A 20,794-nucleotide genomic window follows, 5' to 3' on the forward strand; every position below is an offset into this window, starting at 1 on the left:
ACACTTCATCACTATGCACTTGGCAGCCACAGTTACATCACTTATATTAGACAGGAATGGATGCAGTGGAGCCTAAAATTGCCAGTGTGAGCTGCTGAAATAAAGAAAAGTATGTGAACGATATTAAGGGTTTTCTGACCATTACAAAAATTAGAAAAGGGGGGGTTGGGGGGCTGGGCAAGTATCCAGTCATGGTTTTGTCACTATATTTGCAGAGGAAATTGAAAACTAATTAAAGACTATAGAGTAACATTGACTAACAAAGAACTACTGTAGGCTTTTGAAGGGTAATTCTGATTCTACATAATATTTACTTTCTGTGCTGTTTTTAGAAACACTAATAGCCCTCTGAGGTAGACCCCATTGGACATGTACAACCTTCACTCACACACAACTTATGACTTAGAAACTCATGGCAGAAATGAATCTTAATAACAACATGGAATCCAGAAATAGCTTAGATGCCATATTCTTCCATTTTTAAGGGAGCAAATGTACCCAAGGCCTCCTGGCAATCCCTGTCTAGTTCTCATTTTCTTTTTATTTCCTATTTCTTCTTCTCTCTATTGCCCAGATCAGTGCTGCCCTCTGCTACAGTAAAGTAGAAGACACAAAAAGCAGAGAATAAGTTTCCAGAGACTAGCATCACACCAGCATCTCCACCAGGCCCACCTTGGAACAAATTCGTATACTAAGTTTGAGGATACACATTTTCTGAAAGCCAGGGAGAAATTACAGGGAAGCGATTTCAATCTGGAACAAGTCCTACTTGAGGAATTTCTTTGGTATGTCCCTGCTAAATCCTCCCAGAGGAATAAGCCTTAGAGCCTGATGGGCCAGCTAGGAGTGGATCCCTTTGGTGGAGGGTGGGGAGAGCCGACTACATTCCAGCATTGAAATGGTGGATGGCCGCAGAGCTACAAAATGCCATGTTCCTTGATCTTATCATCAAGTGCAAATTTCTGTTGTTTGGCCTCCTTCATTAGACTTCTGAACTTGGACAGTGACTCTTGACAAAATAGCTTGATAAAATTTTCTGCTCTGTGGAATTTTATATGAGAAACGCGGGGAAAATTAACATGTTCTCCAATTCTAGCAAAGGCTGGACAATGCTGCAGTTACAAATTCTATTGGGCAGCAATCTGGTGTTTCGAATGTTGTTGCCGTTGGTTTGTTTAGCACTCTGAAGCTCCCTTCTACTAAACTTCAACACATAATGTTCACACAAAAGACACCATTATCTTATCAATATCACATAGCTTAGATCCTAATTGAGAACTTCCTCCTTCTATAGGTATAGAATGCAAATTATAATGTTTTCTGTTTGAGAGATTCCTGAATTATAGCTCTAAAATTAGACATAGGGGCAGGATGCGCAAAATGGGCAAAAAAAAAAAAAAAAAAAAAGAGAGAGACCCAGGAAAATCCCAAATGTTTTTCTATCTTGTACATGGTGTAATTGCAAAGGATTCTTTTCCAAAGAGGAAAATAGTGGCACTAGGCACTTGGAAGCAATTTCAGTCTTTCACAGTCCCCACCAAATGGCATTTTATTTGACACTTTTGTTTATCAGATAGTTTTAGCGTTCTCTTTCAATGTGTCATTGAGGAGAGTGTGACATCATGTTATCCTTGCAATAAGCACTTCTTACACTAATAAGATGTTTATGACTGCTTTATGAAATACCTATCCTTCGCCTTGATAAAAATATGCATTTTTATGTCATTTCCATGGATAATTCTTATTATGAATTTCCAACACTGATATTGTTCTATGATAAACTCCTGATTTACTCAGAATCAAGAAAGCAGAAGGCTCTAAGAGAAAATTAGATATATAAAAATATATTTTTAACATTTCTCTGTAGTTAAGAGATAAATGGCAAGGAAAATAATTCCCATAATATTTTGTCAGAAATGCAACCTACAGAAAAATTCATATATACTTTCCTATGTACAATCATTTGTACTTCTATAACTTCTATAACCCTATAGCAAGAATAAACCTTTATAGAACCTGATTTATTATAAGATCCTGGACCACCTTTTGAATCATCAAGGACAAATTTATCTTCAGTATAATTTTGAATAGTTAATAGAATTTGCCCTATTCTAATTCTTTGAAAATGTGTAACTGTATGTCATATTAAAAGCCTCAAACGACAGAACATTCTTTTTTCCTCTTATCCCCCAAATATCTTTGTTCTTATTCACCTCAGGTAAGTCTAATCCATAAGACTGTAAATCTCAATTAAGTAGAACATGCTAATATGTCCCCCCCAAACTATCTTCTTTCTCAATCATCTTAGGTAGACTCCATAAATAAATGTAAATTGAAGAAAATTTAGTTTTAGGAACATTCTCAAAGTTTCCACAGGAAGATGCCTATTGTCTTCAAACAGTTGTAACAAAAAGGGACTAAAATGTTGCAGCTCCTTGAAAATCAAAACCCAAATTGCAATGAAGAGTCTCATTTTGAAGTAGTCACTCCTATAAACCTCTGCTCATGGTACCACTTAGCACCTGTTACCACAGATTGGAAGCTAATCAGACCTAGTCATTACAAAAGAGGAAGATCATCAAGCGACTTACTCCTAAATAATGATGGCTGGGTTATAAACTCCCCTTCCAATTAATTTTATTCATTCAGTTGATGAAATTGCAGAAATGAAATGAACCTGGAAAAAGGGAGCACTGTAACCAGCAGGAGCCACAGTCCCAATGCCTGTGGGCGCTTCAAAAAGGAATGAAGATGCAGGATGCAGAGCTCTGGCCTTGAGGGTAAATGCTGAGACTGAAAGACATTGACTGGAAAGGTGTTCATTTTCCCCATTCAACCAAATCAGTCTGAATGTATTTCATTTCCTACTAGTAGTGAAATGAGTCATCCAGTTAGAATCAATAACTCTAGAGTCTTTCATCAAATTTCTTCACTCACCTTCCATGGGGGTATTGCTGTCCGGTCGGTTTGCAAAGACTACGTCCACATACTCGAGCTGCAGCCTCTGGAGGGAGCCCTTCAGCCCTGGGAACCAAGGCAGGAAAAACCCAAAAAATACAAATGTAAGCACTATTAGAAATAGTTAAAGTTGGGGGCGCCTGGGTGGCTCAGTCGGTTAGGCGTCTGCCTTTGGCTCAGGTCATGATCCCAGGGTCCTGGGATCGAGCCCCGCATTGGGCTCCCTGCTCAGCGGGGAGCCTGCTTCTCCCTCTCCCACTCCCCCTGCTTGTGTTCCCTCTCTTGCTGTGTCTCTCTCTGTCAAATAAATAAATAAATAAATCTTAAAAAAAAAAAAGAAATAGTTAAAGTTTAAGAGACTCTTAACCCTAGGAAACAAACAGGGTTGCTGGAGGGGAGGTGGACGGGGGGATGGGGTAACTGGGTGAAGGGCATTAAGGAGGGCACGTGATGTGATGAGCACTGGGTGTTCTACGCAACTGAAGAATCACTGAACTCTACCTCTGAAACTAATAATACACCATATGTTAATTAATTGAATTTAAATAAAATAAAATAAAATAGAAATAGTTCAAGTTTGGTTTCCTTCAAACATTTACTTTAAAAAAAGCACTGTATTAGTTTCAAAAAGACACTGAATACAACGATATATTAATTGGCCCCTAGAACCTTTAAAAAATATATCAAAGGCTGTCTTTGTCCTCAACAAAGAAAAGTCTTATGGGGTGGCACAGTTCAGTTAAGCATGTGACTCATGGTTTCAGCTCAGGTCATGATCTCAAGGATTGCGATCTCAGGGTTGTGAGATTAAGCCTTGCATCAGGCTCTACACTCAGTGTGGAGTCTGCTTAAGACTCACTCTCTCTCCATCTGCCCCTACCCCCCTGCTCTCTTTTTTTCTTTCTCTCTCTAAAATAAATAGATAAATCTTTTAAAAAAAGTCTTATAACTTTCTCAATAATTTCAGTACTCCTACCCCACCAGAAAACACATACCCAGTAATGATCTTTCACGGTGACTCATTCGTGGCCGTATCCAGGAGCAAAGTTTAGAATAAAAAGTAGCCCAAGAGTTTAACTTCTTTCTTCTTGAAAAAATGCAAATCACTGTCATGTTATGAATAACTTAACAGGCTTACAGTGGGATGGGATATATTTATTGCACATCGAAAACATTAAAATGGTATGTCAGAAATAAATGACTGCCAAGCCCATCTTAACGTATACATGTGTTGTAACAGGAATAAAAAGATTGGCAAATGAAGGTTTTGCTCAACCTTTTACTGATTGAAACAAAGTTTGAAGAACCTTAAATATAGCTGAGTTCTACCATTTCTATTATTCCCTGTTCTTTGGGGGAAGAAACGAAAACACTAGAAGCTATAAAGACTTAGGTAATATAAAGGAGAGAGTGAGAACTTAAAAAAAAATCTGGAACCAATAATCTAAGTTTTAGCCCTAACCATTTGGTCACATTCCTAGGAGTACTCAGAAAAAATGATTTAATTTCAGTAAAATTAATACTTCCCTGAAATAGAATGTATTGTATATAATATTATGCAACCAAAAGGATGACAGTTCAAGAACAAATTTATCTCATTTCCATGAGGCACAGCATTTCCTTATCAGCCTATTTAATTCCTCAGGAAGACCGGTGGTTTTTCTCTTTTTATTATAGGCATAAAATTAATTGCATGTTAAATGAGGCTCTTATAAATTTAAATTTGGCTCATTTAAATTTGATTTTTCAAACTGGTATACCAGCCAGCCACAATTACTTTTCTGACAGGAAAATGAAGTGCTTGGATATAGTTCCGGAAATATTTTTCATTCATTGAGAAAGGATTGTCTGTGATAGTAGCTTGTTAAAAGAAGCATTGATGAAGAGATTAGGGCAGAGGGGTGTTACAAGGTCCAATGCCTGCTCTCGAAAAACTGCAGTGACTTTCAGGCCTGGGGTATTGCCAGCTCTCTCAAGGGGCAGCTTGAAATTAAATTTACCTTAAAAAGCACTATGATATGAGCCACTTTTTGGAAGCAAGTATATGTATTGGAGGAAGTAAGGGGAGGACGGAATAACCAAACGAACAAATAATAGGGTATCACAGGTTGGAAAGGTTGGAAATCTGTCCTCTAGCATGCTCTGTGTTTCCACTTGGGTTATTTGAACCCCCCCCCTTTTTTTTGGTGACTCAGGTCTCTGATCTGCAGAGGAGATAACAATACATACTACCTTCAGGATCACTGCTCCGGGAGAGCAAATAAAACCAGCTGTCAAGCACTTTGTAAGCACAGTAATCTATAGAAATGTGGTGATTATCACAGTGGTGCTAACCTCTGGAAAGGTTCAGAATGAGAGGTGCCAAAGACTCAATGCTAAGGATTTTCACCGGACCTCCTGGTTTTGGAGGGAGGCATTTAGTGACAGTTCTGGCCCTTCCTGGCACTGGAAGCAAGTGTCCCCCTTTCTGATAATGGCCCTATCCCTCGGTGTCTCTTCTAAACAGCTCAGCATGGGCAGAGAGTAACTACGAGAAAAAGCTGCAGCTGGCTCGGCCCGTTTGTAGTGCTGTGTGGTCGGCCAGGACTTGAGTCATTCACTCTCCCATGTCCTAAGCATGGGCTAAATCCCAGTATGATCCCCCAAATGTGCTGGGCTCCCGGGGTATAGAGATGCATGGACACCGTATTTATTCCCGAGGAGCAAACAGTGCAGTGAGAGCGCTCAAGGTAGTAATGTGTACCCGTAAATAATGGCAGGCACTCCATATGAAGGTCAGTCTCATTGTAAGTGATCATTCCGTGCCTCTCCATTCTTTCTCAGGAAGGCATTTTTTTCCCTGGATATTTAGGCTGAGATTCAGGTGTATTCATGCGAGAATATAAGAAATCATGTGTTACGTCACATCAGTGATCCACCTGAACCCCCACGCTGACTCTGAAATGAAGTAGAAGGAGATTGTGCTTCTAAGAGACCCTGTCCCTAACTTTGAAAATCTCAATCACATCAAGCCTTGAAATCCATGGTGGAAATTCTGGGTTTTACTCTCTGTGAAATGGAAAATCACTGGGCGGGGGTGGAGGGGGGGAGGGCTGGGAAGGGAGGAGTTAAACAGGGGAAATTACTTTATCGGATTTCCATTTTGAGCTGGTCACGGGTCTGCTGAGGATGACCTGGAGGAGGCAGGAGTGAAAGCAGGGAGGGTGGCCAGTGAGAGGTCACGACAGCAGGGCAAGTGGGCCACGTCGGGACGAAGTGTTCAAAATCGGGACAAGTTGCATAAGTAGAAATAAGGGGACTGGTAGGTGTGCTGGATACAGAGTGTGGAGGTCAAGGAATCGAGGATGACTCTCAGATTTTTGGCCTGAAAAGTGAAGGGACTCTTAGTAAGACAGGGAAGTCAGGGGGAAAGCAGACTGGTGGGAGCCACAGAAGTCTGAGCCGCACGTTAGTCAAGCACACGGAGCTCTTGGCTGGTGGACGGAGCAGCCTGGCATTCAGAGGCGAGGTCTATGTGCAGGCGAGGCAAAGGGTTTGGGATGCAGGGTACTGATTTGGGCCTTGCTGACATTGTCTCAGCATCTTTGGGCCCTGGTTTCTTCATTTATCCAAAGACAAGCTAGAGTTAAATGATCTTTCTGCTTTAATCTTTCATGTGACTACAAACCAAATCAGGCACTCCTGCCCTTTCGCATTTGGATGCTTTAATCTTATAGAAATAGTTAAATTGTAGCAACATAAAGACATGCTCAACAAAGCCATTCAGGGTTTATCTCCAATAAGCAAATAGTCATGTTGTAGCCCCACTTAGCAAATGTTTGTTGAGCATTGGCTTGGAGCCAGGTATTGTTTTAAGTTTAAGTAGATGTGCAAAAAGGCATTAACCTTGGCTGCAGAGGGGCATCCAGGCTGCTAATCATAACCTAAGGTAGGCAAGTGCGCTGCTGCAGTGAATGCACTTGCTGAAGGCACTTTGGACTTCAGCCTGTCCCTCGGCACTAACCCAGTATCTGTGGGCATGAATATAGGAGAAGCAGGAAAAAAGCTCCCTGTCCTTGAGGAGATGTCTGCAAGCTAATTGGCAATTCCTCAAAAGTCCACAGGATACTAAATGATGTTATGTAAAGAAAATAGCTTTTTTTTTTTTTTTTTTTAAAGGAACACATGTGCCAAAGGTTTTGGGGGTGGGAGGGATGGGGTGGCTGGGTGATAAGAAAATAGCTTTCAAGTGACTGTAGTAAAAAGAAATCGAAGTTGATTTTTCTTTTAGGTTCTTAAGATGAACAGGAACTGTATTGTTTATAAGGTAAACTTTAATTCAATGTAAGCCAACTTCACAGGCATCTAAAGAAATATGCCCATTTCAGAAGTTAAGCAGACTGGCATGGTCAGAGATGGTTCAGGTGTTCCGTGTTGTCTGTTGAACTGTGTAGAAATAAGGAAATCAGTAGTCTGGAGATTCTGTGAGGGTTCTATTCAAACATGCGGTGTCCACACATTTGCTTTCCTTTCCAGCTTGAAAAAAAAATGTTGCCTTAAATGATGGGCATTTTTTCCATATATAATTTTCCGCCTTCTTCTTGGCAGACCTCTCAGTCATGACTTAAGACAGGTCTGCTTGTTTTTATAAAACTGTGCTGTGGGACGCCTGGGTGGCTCAGATGGTTAAGCATCTGTCTTCGGCTCAGGTCATGATCCCAGGGTCCTGGGATAGAGCCTCACATGGGGCTCTGTGCTCAGCAGGGAGCCTGCTTCTCCCTCTCCCTCTGCCTGCCTGTCTGCCTACTTGTGATCTCTCTCTCTCTCTGTCAAATAAATAAATGAAATCTTTAAAAATAAATAAATAAATAAAAAATAAAACTGTGCTGTATTAGAATAAGGTCTGTGGCTACCCCTCCCATGATGAAACATGGTTATCCTGAATGGGTGATTTCAGTTAAGTATGAACATGGAACACTGGGTAGGAATTGTGGTGAAGCCATCTGTTAAGAAATTTCCTCTTTCATTGAAAAAATCATAAATTAAATTTTTAAAATAAAAGTTCAGAGAAGTTGGCTTTGACATTTGCCATTCATTAAAAAGGTCTAAGCAGCTTCTCAGATTATTTTCCTCTCCTACTCCTCAAATCATGATAATGAGTTTGTGGTTTGAATCACATAACAAAAGTGTCATTCACCTGAAAGACAAATATACACTCAGACACAGCCTTTGCCTATAAAGGCACAGTTTACTTTAGTCTTACAATTTGACTTACCAAACTATTTCTATTCTTTCCTGTAAGATACTAAGGAAACTTGATCTGCTAAATTTTAACACTGGCAAAATTGGGACTTAAAGAATGTTTGCGGAATGGCTGAATGAATAGACTTTCAGAGCTTGAGAGGACCTTGGGATTCTAAATGGATACAATAAACCTCCCATTGTGAAATTTCTACCTCCCTTTTGTGAATCCAAGGAGCATGTTGTTCCTAACTGGATCTAACTAAAGGAACTTGGGCTCACTGAAAAGGTCTTTCATATGAATTTTTTGAAAACTGCATTATGTACAAGTCAAGCTCATTTTACACTCTGTAAACCAGCTCAGGTGGCCAAAGTCACCAGCACTCAAGTGGCCTGAACTCTACATGAATTGGACTTCTGTCTGTCCTCTAAGAATGCTTTCTAAATTTAACATGCATAAGAATCTCCAATGTTCAGTAAGGTCACCTTCATCACAAAACAAGTATCAATGAAACCCAAGGACAATGATTTGTAAACCTCTTCAAACTTTATTTTGGCTCTAGAAATCTCATGTCCCCTCTCCCCCCACTGTCTTTCCCTGAAAATTCACTCAATTCCCTAATTTCAGCCTGCCTAGAAATATCCTTTTAGCTGATGCTCTTTGACTCATGAATATCTTTGTCTTTGGCTAAAACTATGAACTACAAAATAAACAGTAACAACTACTAATAAATGATCTCAATTCTTCAGTCCCAGAAGTTTGAAATTTTGTGTTAAAGTTTGAATCTGGGTCAATTTGAATTTCAGTTGAACTGGTTTATCCATCCTGAGAGATTAGTTCCTAAGAGAATTCCTTGACTTATTTAAAGGGACAGAGAATTTAAGGTATTTCTGTTAAGTTGTTTGAGCCTTGAAGAAAACTGATTTAAAAGAGAGAATTTTGAAATGATGCGCACACGGGTAAGTATTAAAGCAACGGCGATTCAGTAAAAAGCACAGCAACTTTCTCCATTCTTTCTCTCCTCGATTTTATGTTCTCTGTTGATTGCCATCCTGAACCATTTCTTGAATCTTTTTTAATCAACTAGATTAAAAAGAAAAGAGGGACAAGAACTTTCTAGGCAGCACACTGCTGCCTTGTTTTTCAGCTTGGTAGAACAAGCTTACATAGATTATTTCTTTTTGGGGGGGGCGGTTATTTCTCATGGTACATGACTCAAATCACGCGGGCAAGTGCTAGGGCAGGAATGGTAAGAGTTTTAAGAGGCAGGTTGGGTTTTACTCGTGTTTTACAAATTGGACATGAAGGCCTGAGAAGGGATTTTTTTGGGGTAGGAATTTGGGGTAGCTTTCTCTAGTGCTAGAATGTGCTTATTCATTGTGGTGGCCTTAGAATGTTACTTAGTAAAGGCTGCCCTTATCTAGGGTATGAAGACTAACAGTTGCACTATTAAGAATGATGATGATAATAACAAAAATAACATTTATTAAGTGCTTATTATGTGACAGATACTGTGCTCAATGTGAATTATCTAATTTCAGTCTCTGTATAGTAACATTGCGAGGTAGGAATATTTATAGCCCATCGTATAATCAAGGAGATGGAGGTTTAGTGAGGTTAAATAACTTGCGCAAAGAGTCCTAGCTCATAAATGACACAGTTGAAACTTGAATCACTGTTTGTTTGGTTTCAAAGGCCAGTGCTTACAAATATATTAAAAATCAGTTAATGAGAAATACCAAACTCATACAAAAACTTTGGAAACAACTGACAGATATAATTATCACTGTTAAAAAATTACATATATATGAAATATTAATATAAATATATTCTCTAAGATCTGGCATTTTATTTTAGTTTTAAATTTTTTAAATTTTTAAAAAATAATCTCTATGTCCAGTGTGGGGCTCAAACTCAAAACCCCAAGATTAAGAGTCATATGCTCTACGGACTGAGCCAGCCAGGTGCCCCAAAAGTCTCTATTTTAAATTAAATGATTGAACACCAAAATTATTTTTTTTCCAGTGGAAGTCTAAGATCTTTTCAAGTTTTCTTTATAGGTTAATAAAGATCTCTAACTTCTAAACTGCAACGAATGTCTTCAAATTCAACATTATCTTTTTTCTAAAAGACTTTTATTCATTTATTTGAGAGAGAGAGAGTGAGTGAGCATACAAGTGGAGGGAGGTACAGAGGGAGAGGGACAAGTAGACTCTCCCCCCCAACCCCTGCTGAGCAGGGAGTCCAACTGAGGCTGGGTCCCAGGACTCTGAGATCATGACCTGAGCTGAAGTCAGATGTTTAACCAGCTGAGCCACCCAGGCGCCTCTCAACATTATCTTTCAGATTAGGTTCATGGGGAGGAAAAAAACTTCACAATGAAATGACAGCCTGGAAGAAAATTTTTGCAACACGTGTAACTGACAAAGAGTGAACATTATTAATATACAAAGAGCTCCTGAAAAATTAATAAGATCAAGACAAACAACTCAAAAGAAAAATAGCTTAAGAACATGAAGAGCTGGTTCCCAGAAAAAGAAGCACAAAATTATAAAAAGTAGCTAAAACGCATTACTAAATAAATGTATAACTAAACAAATCAAACCAGCTCATCCATCAGATTGGTATATTCCTTTTTAGAAAATAATTTTAAAAAACATGCATTATTCTTTGACCTAACAATGCTGCTCCAGTATCTATCACATTTACATAAGGATGGCCATTTGTATAATTCTTTATAATACTAAGACCAAGAAATAACCTACAAATCATGTGTATGTCTAAAATTATTTTAATTGCAAAAAAAGTAGATTTTAGGTTAATATGTACAGCTTGATTCCCCTGGTTTCATACTTATGTTTTTGTACTTACAAGTAAATGTGGATAGATAGATAGATAGATAGATGATAGATAGATGATAGAACAATTTAACTGTGGGGACTAGTTGGGAAGGACATGCCCCATATTGTCACACGGTGAAATGAGAGAAGATAAGCAAAGGGAGGATTTGTTTATTTTTATTTTTAAAGTGGTGAGATTAGAGTACATTTCATGTTTTTATTGGCTTTGGTATTTCATAAATGAAACTAGTTTTAAAAAGAAGAAAAATCATCTGTCTTAATGATTAATCATGAATCTAAAGTTATAAAAAATCTCGGATCTGTTTAGTCCCATTTAACATTTTTCCTTTATTGCAATAGGTGCAGGTGCAACATTTTTGTTATATATAAACAAATAAAAAATACATAAAAATTCCTCATAATTCTCATAATCCTCCCAATGAAGTAGAGTAGTACTCTACTACCTAATGGTTCTTTTTTTTTTTTTTAAAAGATTTTATTTATTTATTTGACAGAAAGAGAGAGAGCGAGAGCAGGAACACAAGCAGGGGGAGTGGGAGAGGGAGAAGCAGGCTTCCTGCCGGAGCCCGATGTGGGACTCGATCCCAGGACCCTGGGATCATGACCTGAGCTGAAGGCAGACGCTTAACGACTGAGCCACCCAGGTGCCCTACCTAATGGTTCTAGAAGACTGTACTATTTCCTGTTTATTTCTAGGCTCTACAAAGTTTTGAGTACCATCACAAAAGCAATAGCCCCATGAATCAGTTACTGAGTGGTAATTTTCTACAATTTTTTAAAATGCATATAATACTCTTTAAAAACTATAATAGTCTTGAAAAATTATGTGCCAAAAAAATGGACAACCTAGATGAAATGGATAAATTCCTAGAAACATATAACCTCACAAAATTGAATCAGGAGGAAATAGACAATTTGAACATACTGATTACTAGCAGTGAAATTGAATAAGTAACCAACAAACTCCCAAAAACAAAAGTCCAAGACCAGATGGTTTCATAGGTGAATTCTACCAAACATTTAAAGAAGAGTTACTACCTATTCTTTTCAAACTCTTCCAAAAAACAGAAGAGTAAAGAAAACTTCCAAATTCATTCTATGAGGCCAGCATTACCCTGATACCAAAACCAGAAAAAGACACCACTGAAAAAGAGAACTACAGGCCAATATCTCTGATGAACACAGATGCAAAAATCCTCAAGAAAATATTAGCAAACTGAATCCAACAATACATTAAAAAAAAAAAATCATTTACTACAATCAAGCAGGATTGATTCCTGGGATGCAAAGGTGGTTCAATATTTGCAAATCAATCAACGTGATATATCATATCAACAAAAGAAAGGATAAAAACCATATAATCATTTCAGTAGATGAAGAAAAAGCATTGGACAAAATACAACATCCATTCATGATAAAAACTCTCAACAAAATAGGTTTAGAGGGAATATACCCCCAACATAATAAAGGCCATATATGAAAAACCCAGAACTAACATCCTATTCAATGGTGAAAAACTGAGAGTTTTTCTCCTAAGCTCAGGGACAAGACAAGGATGTTCATTCTTATCACTTTTATTCAACACAATACTGGAAATCCCAGCTACAGCACTCAGACAAGAAAAGGGAATAAAAGGCATCTGAATTGGTAAGGAAGAAGTAAAACTGTCACTATTTGCAGATGACATATTATATGTAGAAAACCCTAAATACTCCACCAAAAAACTACTAGAGTTGAAAAATGAATTCAATAAAGTTTCAAGATACAAAATCAATATACAGAAATCAGCTGCATTTCTATACGATGATGAAGTAGCAGAAAGAGAAATTAAGAAAACAATCCCATTTACAAATACACTAAAAATAATAAAGTATCTAGGAGTCAATTTAACTAAGGAGGTGAAAGACCTGTACTCTGAAAACCATAAAACATTGATGAAAGAAACTGAAGATGACACAAACAAATGTAAAGATATTTCATGCTCACTGACTGGGAGAAAAATTTTGTTAAAACGTCCATACTACCCAAAGCAATCAACAGATTCAATGCAATCCCTATCAAAATACCAATGGCATTTTTCACAGAACTAGAACAAATAATCCTAAAACTTGTATGGAACAAAATATCCTTAAATAGCCAAAACAATCTTGAAAAAGGACAAAGCTGGAGGTATCCCAATCCCAGATTTCAAGATATACTACAAAGCTGTAGTAATCAAAACAGTATGGTACTGACACAGAAATAGACACATAGATTGATGGAACAAAATAGAGAGCCCAGAAATATACCCACAATTATATGGTCAATTAATCTATGACAAAGAGGGCAGGAATATGCAATGGAAAAAAAAGACAGTCTCTTCAACAAATAGTTTTGGGAAAACTGGACAGCTACATGTGAAGGAACGGAATTGGACTTTCTTACCCCATACACAAAAATAAACTCAAAATGGATTAAAGACCTAAATGTGAGACCTGAAACTCCAAAATTCTTAGAAGAAAACATAAGCAGTAATCTCTTTGACATCAGCCACAGAAACATTTTTCTAGATATGTTACCTTTGGCAAAGGAAACAAAAGCAAAAATAAACTATTAGGACTACACCAAAATAAAAAGCTTTTACACAGTGAAAAACCATCACCAAAACAAAAAGACAAACTATTAAATGGGAGAAGATATTTGCAAATGATATATCCAATAAAGAGTTAATATTCAAAATATATAAAGAATTTATACAACTCGGCACCAAAAAAGATAAAAAATCCAATTAAAAAATGGGCAGAAGACATGGACATTTTTCCAAAGAATATATGCAGATGGCCAACAGACACATGAAAAGATGCTCAACATCACTCATCATCAAGGAAATGCAAACTAAAACCACAATGAGATATCACCTCACACCTATGAGAATGGCAAAAATAAAAAACACAAGGAACAAGTGTTAGTGTGGATGTGGAGAGAAAGGAACCCTTTCGCACTGTTGGTGGGAATACAAACTGGTACAGCCACTGTGGAAAACAGTATGGAGGTTCCTCAAAAAATTAAAAATAGAATTACCATATGATCTAGTAATTCCACTCCTGGGTATTCATCCAAAGAATACAGAAATGCTAATTCAAAAAGATAAAATGCACCTCTATGTGTATTATAGCATTATTTACAATGGCCACCATATGGAAGCAACCCGAATGTTCCTTCATAGATGAATGGATTAAGAAGAGGTTAGATACACACACACACACGCACACACACACACACACACACGTACGTACGTATATATATCAAATGGAATACTACTCAGCTATAAAGAATGAAATCTCACCATTTGCAACAACATGGATGGATCTAGAAAGTATAATGCTAAGTGAAATAGCATTATTGTCAGAGAAGGACAAATACCATATGATTTTACTCATATGGGGAATTTAAGAAACAAAACAAAGGAACAAAGAAAAAAGAGACAAACCAAAAAACAGACTCTTAAATACAGAGAACAAACTGGCGACTACCAGAAGAGAGGTGGGTGGGGGGATGGGTGAAACAGGTGAAGGGGATTTTTTTTTTTTTTTTTAAGATTTTATTTATTTATTTGACACAGAGAGACACAGCGAGAGAGGGAACACAAGCAGGGGGAATGGGAGAGGGAGAAGCAGGCTTCCTGCTGAGCAGGGAGCCCGATGCGGGGCTTGATCCCAGGACCCTGGGATCATGACCTGAGCCGAAGGCAGATGCTTAACGACTGAGCCACCCAGGTGCCCCAGGTGAAGGGAATTAAAAGTACACTTATTGCGATGAGCACTGAGTAATGTATGGAAGTGCTGAATCACTATACTGTACATCTGAAATTAATATAATACTGTATGTTAATTGTATTGGAATTAAAAAAATTAAAATTTTAAATAAAACTATGGTAGTCTTAGCATACGTCCACACAAAACTTGTACACAGATATTCATAGCACTATTATTTATAAGTCAAAAAATGAAAACAACCCAAATGTACATCAACTGATGAATGAATAAACAAGAGGTGGTCTATCCACACAATGGAATTTTATTTGGCAGTAAAAAGGAATGATACTGATACATGTTACAACATGGATGAACATTATGCTACGCGAAAAAAGCCAGTCACAAAGTATTACATACTGTACGATCTCATTCATATGAAATATCCAGAGTTGCCCAATTTATAGAGACAAAAGTAGATTAGTGGTTGCTTGGGGCTGTGGAAGAGGGTAGGGAGAAGGTGGGAAGTGACTCCTAGTGGGTACTAGGTTTCTTTTTGGAGTGATGAAAATGTTTTAAAATTGAATTTATGGTGATGATCGTACAACTCTGTTATTATACTCAGAACCAATGAATTGTGTACTTTAAATGGGTCAACTTTTATGGTATGTAAATTATATCTCAATAAAGCTCTTTTAAAATGTCTTAGGGAACTGTTTTATTAATGCTAGTGCAGCTGTAAATGAGAAGAGTTTTAAAGAATTTGTCCTTTTTCTTTTGTGTTCCCAATTGTCTTCTCCATATCACCACACTCCTACATTAAAATCCAGAGAGATGGTGGTTGATTGTGATCCTCTTTATAGAGAATTTTCCCCCTCCCAGTGGGTTTTGAACCTATTTGGTTGATATGTTTCTTGAATCAGCAGCCCACAAATGAAGATAAAATGGAAGTGCTGTACCTACCTTCAATAATATGTTTTCTTGACAATCCTCTTTCCGTTTCAGCTCTAACAAGAAAAAGAAGCAAATGACTTTGAGTGGGGGTGTGCTTTTTTTTTTTAATTGCTGTTTCAAAAGTACAGAGGAATAATCATTCTAGATTGAATTGCTAATTTTATACCCTGTTCTTGGCAAATTCCATGCCACAGGTTGAGGAGAGAAGGCTGGTGAGCAACACACCGAGCCCCTTTTCTTTGGAGACCCCAGGTGATTAATTAACCATGACTCTCCTCACACAATATTAATAACAACTCAGCCACACACACCCCGTCCATATATAATGTGACATATGGCTCAACCATCCCACCTTGATTTTAACTAATCCCAGACTGCCCCCCACCCCCAAAAAAGCCTTGACATAAGTTTGTGAGTTGTTGATAACATTCACTTTTCTGACAGAAGAAGCAAATTTGGAAGTGCCTTTTGACTTGCAAAAGAAATTTAACAATTACTTTCTGTTCAAATGTGATGTAAGTCTTTCTCACATTAGTATCCTAAGAAGACAAACATTTAACTAGGACTTTTGTCTTTCCAAACCATCCTCAAGCACTGGACAGTTAGAAAGAAATATGGTCCTCAAGTTTTGTTTTGTTTTGTTTTTTATTATGTTAATCACCATACATTACATCATTAGTTTTTGATGTAGTGTTCCATGATTTGTTTGCGTATAACACCCAGTGCTCCATGCAGAATGTGTCCTCTTTAATACCCATCACCAGGCTAACCCATCCCCCACCCCCCTTCCCCTCTAGAACCCTCAGTTTGTTTCTCAGAGTCCATAGTCTCTCATGGTTCGTCTCCCCCTCCGATTTCTCCCCCTTCATTCTTTCCCTCCTGCTATCTTCTTCTTCTTTTTTTTTTTTTAACATATAATGTATTATTTGTTTCAGAGGTACTCAAGTTTTAAAGTCTTCATGAAATGTTTCTTCAACATCACTACCTGTGGCAACCTCTTTTTAAAACATAGTAGTTTACCATTTGCCTTTGGTGATTTTGAATCTTCTATAAAAACATCAGATAATATTGTATGTAGTACTCCGCTACATAATGGTTCTTGAGGATTGTCTTCTTCCCTGTTTATTTCTAAAGTATAGGCAAGGCTTTAAGTACCATCGCCAAAGCACTGAGCAACAACACCATGAATCAGAGCACAGACAAAGTAAATCTACATTTCTCACAAGCACCATGTTGCTTGATTTTTATATAGGCGATAGTAGGAATAAAAATCTAAATTCCATCTTTCTGTCTTCATAGTCATCATAAACAGGCTCAAAAATAGGAATAAAATATGAGTGTGTATGTTTGGGGGCTATTTGTATACATATACATTTTGATTTGAAGACTCCTAAGGAACTGTCCTCTGTCTCCAATTTTGTTTTTAACTGTTCCCTCTCAATTATAGGGAGGTAAATAAGGTTTTGTTTTTGTTTTTGTTAAGATTCCATGGAAATATTTGTGATTTCCATGAAAAGGTATGTGGAATAGCTAGCCAGACTTCTAAGTTCTGCTGAATCATGTAAGTACCAGTTCAAACACCAGTAGGCTTATCAGAGGCCAATTCATCCTGTGAAGTTTGTTTGCATCCCACAACAGACAGAGGACCTCTCTTTCATTTGCCTGCCAGTGAGTGATATGGTAGCTTCCTGTTATTCTCCAAAAGGCGGTCCTTTTGATCAACATTTTCAACGCCTTCTGCAGAAATGATCAGAGACTCACACATGGGGCCAGACAAGATATTTTTATCTTTGCATTCCATGGAAGTCTCTGAGTTTTGGCAGATTCGAATAGCTTTTCTTCTGTGATGCTATGTGCTTGTTTTCTTTTCCTAAAATTTGAACTCTATTTTGGAAATGGTTCTAAGCATGAGGCTGGTATTTGAAAATCTCCATGAATTACTTACTAACAAGTGACCACATGCTTGACACTACATTTCTTTGGGGCATCTTGCTAAAATTGAATCCTAGGCTAATTGCTATTTCCTTCAAGGCAGAAAAAAATAATCTTTTTCCCCAAATCAATTAATTTTAGTACATTAGATGTAAAATGGTTGCCCAAAAGGATAAAAGTATGAACTACTAGTTGTTTCCTGTCAAGTAGGGAAAAGAAAAGGTATTTAACTTACTTTCCACCCCAGTAGAGTTTGGTTGTTATGACCAGGCTGGACCTCCTGTATGTTAGACAAACAGAGAGAAATATTAAATAAATTGTTGGGTTTTGTAGTCATATTATTATAGCACCAGAAAGAATTTATTGTACCTCCCATTAAAAAAAAAAAGAACTGGTAAAGAGATAAATTTGTTAATTCATGTCACTGAAATATTGGGACAAAGGGAAGCTGGTGAGTGGGGACGTGAAGTCAGATCCTAGATAAAGAGGTTGAAGGGGATTGACCTTTACCTGGAGGGTCAGGTGGAGGAGGCTGTGGCAGTGAGCAGCTGATGGGGGTTGGCAAAGAGCATGAGCGGTAGGCACGGAGGGGCAGGAATGGTAAGCGAGAGGGTAAGTGAGTGGATTTAAAGGACGAACTGCTTTAGTAGCACTCACTAACGCTTATTTAGCATCTGCCATAACGTTGATTGCGTGTGAGCTTTCCTGGGGCTCAGTCCACCCTCTGCCAAGGACCATGGGCCCTAGCGGCTCTGAGTTATTATGCTTTCCAGCAGGCAGTAACTGACTGCATGGAGATATGAATGATAGAGTAGTCAATCAATAGGAATACATTTTCTTTGAGTGTTTTATTAAATGGAAACATTATTTTAGGAAAACGGTCTTAAAATTTGTAACTCAAGGTTTTAACCACTTTACTCCTAAGGGAATGAAAGGTGGAAATCTTGTCAGCAAACTTATTCCCTTCTCCAAACCACACCCAAGGGCAGGAAATGGCAATGGTATCACCATGATGGTGGAATAGGAAACCTGTCTTGAGAATTACGGTCACATAAGTTACAATCAGGAGGCAGATCTCAGTATAATTTAGTTTCTCCAGGTATATAATTCAATTGAACTGGCCTAGGGGGGAAAAAATCATCTGAGATTCAAAGGTTAAGACCAAACTTTGGGAGTATTTGAAATAAGACATTTATAATTCCATCAGCTGTAGAGCCGATGCCTTGGGGCCCGAGATATAAGAGCCTCACAAGATTAATGATAACCAAATGGGGAATAAGGGTGACAATTCTGACAGCCTAGCTGCAACAAGAAAAATTTGTAGAAAATGCCAGCAACCCCATCCCACTGAAGTTAATTCCCTGAACAGTGATTGGAATCACTGTAATGGAAGCCCTACAGATATGTGCATCTGGAGATTACACACTGCGGAAGGGCTGATGCACTTTACAGGTTAATCCATCAACCTCACGATACCCAGTGTAACAGCAATCTGCCACAGGGGAGCCAGGTCTCCTCTAGTAAACATTTTCACAGCTTCAACCAGACGCCGGATAGAATATCATAAAAAAATGAATGCAGTCCTCTCGATTATTCAGAGCGGCTGGGCCCACCAGAGCTGCACATCCTCTCCAAATACTACCATAGACTTTTTTTTTTTTTTTCCCAAAGTTAGGCTTTCCGGAAAATGTCTGGGCTCCGTCGGTGTGCACACTAACATGTATGTTCAAAGGGCAAGAGTAGCCAGCGACCCGGCCAATTACCACTGACCGTCGTGGAGGCATCTCCAACAACTCTTCCAACTGGCTGGAGACTGATAATATGAGCATTCTACACTGAGAGAGCACAGCTTTCAAAATACTTTTGCACACCTCATCTCCCTTTATCAGCACGACACTTCATGAACAGTTAGGCCGTCCATTTTACAGATGGGGAAATGGAGACTCAGACAAGTGAAGTAACCTGCCCTGGAAAGCACAGCAGGCAAGGGGTCATGCTGGGACTAGAAGCTAAATATGCTAGTTGAAATTGCTTGTAGAGACTCTGTGCTATGGTGTATCTTTTCATCAGTCTTGTAGGGGCAGCCGTGTACTGATATCAATATTCCGGAGCATGGTGACAGCTTGGGTTTTTATCTACAAGACGGGAAGCCAGTTTGTAGAAGACGCATGTTAATCTGGTTTCTTGTAGGTGTGTAACAGGCTCTGCAAACCACGGAGAGTGATGGTTAGAGGTTGTCTGGGTGCTAAGGGGAAAGAGCACTGATGGTGCTCCCCTCCTTCCTCAGGTGTCCTCTGTCAGCCCGCACCTCGTTGCGCAGTTCACAGGGCTGTGAGTGGGCTCATCTCCAGGGGCTCTGTTATGGGCTCAACTATGTCCCCTAAAAAGACATGGTCAAGTCCTAACCCCCAGTACCTCAGAATGGGAGCTTATTTGGAAATGGGGTCATTACAGATGTAATTAATTAAATTAAGATGAGGTCATACTAGAGTAGGGTGAGTCCTTAATCCAATATGACCACACTCCTTTTTTATTTTTCCAAAGATTTTATTTATTTATTTGACAGAGAGAGAGAGCACAAGTAGGCAGAGTGGCAGGCAGAGGGAGAGGGAGAAGCAGGCTCTCTGCTGAGCAGGGAGCTGGATGTGGAGCTCCATCCCAGGACCCCGGGATCATGACCTGAGCCGAAGGCAGCTGCTTAACCGACTGAGCCACACAGGCACCCCTGACCAGTGTCCTTTGAAGAAGACACACAGACACACACGAGGGGAGAAGGCCATCTGATGGCAGAGGCAGAGGCTGAGTGCAGCTCTGGCTGAGGAATGCCCAAGATTGCCAGCAAAAGCCAAAACCTAGGAAGAGGCAAGGAAGGATTCTACTCAGAGTTTCAGAAAGAGCACGGCTTGGCCCAAACCTTGATTTTGTACTTCTGGCCTCCAGAACTGTGAGAGAATAACTTCTATTGTCTGAAGCCACATAGTTTGCAGCACTTGATTCCAGGAGCCCTAAGGAGTGGTGCAGTCCCTATTTGGGCGGTGATGGATGGTTCTGAGTGGGAACAGAACTCCCGCAAGGTGGAGGACTGGGCAGGGATGTGAATATTTTTCCATATTTAAGGTTGAATATAGTTTTCTCTG

General features: G+C 38.8%; 1 protein-coding gene across 3 annotated transcripts in view; it reads right to left on the bottom strand.

Moving 5' to 3' along the window:
- KCNAB1 (potassium voltage-gated channel subfamily A regulatory beta subunit 1) overlaps positions 1-20,794 on the bottom strand; it is a 253,743-nt gene that overhangs the window by 58,135 nt on the left and 174,814 nt on the right. For 2 of the 3 annotated variants that reach the window (XM_036122383.2, XM_078070015.1), the window contains exons 6-8: positions 17,893-17,937; positions 15,735-15,778; positions 2,938-3,024 (exon numbers count right to left, since the gene is read on the bottom strand). In XM_036122383.2, the coding sequence (XP_035978276.1) occupies positions 2,938-3,024; positions 15,735-15,778; positions 17,893-17,937 (176 nt within the window). The remainder of the gene's footprint in view (positions 1-2,937; positions 3,025-15,734; positions 15,779-17,892; positions 17,938-20,794) is intronic. The other variant, XM_036122386.2, reaches the window with a different exon arrangement.

Source organism: Halichoerus grypus, chromosome 1 (assembly GCF_964656455.1).
Source record: "Halichoerus grypus chromosome 1, mHalGry1.hap1.1, whole genome shotgun sequence".
NCBI classification, from domain to species: domain Eukaryota; kingdom Metazoa; phylum Chordata; class Mammalia; order Carnivora; family Phocidae; genus Halichoerus; species Halichoerus grypus.